Consider the following 900-nt stretch of genomic DNA (forward strand, 5'->3'; position numbering starts at 1 on the left):
CCGCATAATTTGTAAGGAGGGCCTAGAGCCCTCCCGCACAAATAAGGATAAGATAAGGTGAAAGCAAGCAGCCTTGGTGGATCTTGTGTTGAGGTAACTCGACCTTTGATGGCCCCATTGACACTAAAGGAAAAGGTGGGGGTCGATATACAATCCATAATAACGCCAATTCATCTCTCCAAAAATCCGAGTCGGTGAAGCGTCATCTTCACAAAGCCCCTCTCCACTCTGTCGTAGGCCTTGCTCATATCGAGCTTAAATCTTGTCCATCCTCTATTTCCCTTTGTACTCTTGAAAAAAGAGTACATAACTTGAAGGCGACGATGATGTTGTCCGTAATCAGTCGGCCCGGGATGAACATACTCTGACTATGTGAAATAATGGGGTCCAAAGCCTTTTTGAGACGATCAGCCAAAGTTTTAGTGATGATTTTATAAAAGCACATTGCATAGGCTAATCAACCTATACTCGGAGAGCTTCGTAGGGTTTTTTTTTATCTTCATGATAAGGACAATGGTTGTGTTGTTCAGTTCCGAAACTGAGGCTGTTCTGTTGAGTATCGAGAGATACACACTCATCACATGATCGCCCACCATCGACCACATCTTCTGATAGAAGGAGCAATGAAAAATGTCGGGACCGGGGGACTTGTCTGAGCCCATGTCAAAGACCGCCTTCTTCATATCATCGGCATTGGCCGTGAATGATGAGTCTAGATCAGGTTGGTGGTCTCGAGAATGTGGATGGTCACCGCTCTGTGAAAAGGCCAAAACTTCTCATGGCCGGGCGTAGATGAGGTGAAGAGATCATGAAAGTACTTCTCGATCATCTCAACAACGACCATCGGAGACTCGTGCCAAACGTAGTTGTTGTCCACTAAGCCTTTTATCATATTCTTTT

The 900-nt window shown here is 45.1% G+C and overlaps 1 protein-coding gene across 1 annotated transcript in view; it reads left to right on the forward strand.

The window, feature by feature from the left end:
• Positions 1-630: 630 nt before the first annotated feature.
• LOC149401298 (putative leucine-rich repeat receptor-like serine/threonine-protein kinase At3g14840) overlaps positions 631-900 on the forward strand; it is a 15674-nt gene continuing 15404 nt past the window's right edge. The window contains exon 1 of the mRNA XM_089610657.1: positions 631-721. Coding sequence (XP_089466783.1) covers positions 631-721 — 91 coding nt within the window. The remainder of the gene's footprint in view (positions 722-900) is intronic.

Source organism: Urtica dioica, chromosome 4 (genome assembly GCF_054948205.1).
Source record: "Urtica dioica subsp. dioica isolate 48M chromosome 4, U.dioica_male_clone48M_v1_H2, whole genome shotgun sequence".
Taxonomy (NCBI): domain Eukaryota; kingdom Viridiplantae; phylum Streptophyta; class Magnoliopsida; order Rosales; family Urticaceae; genus Urtica; species Urtica dioica.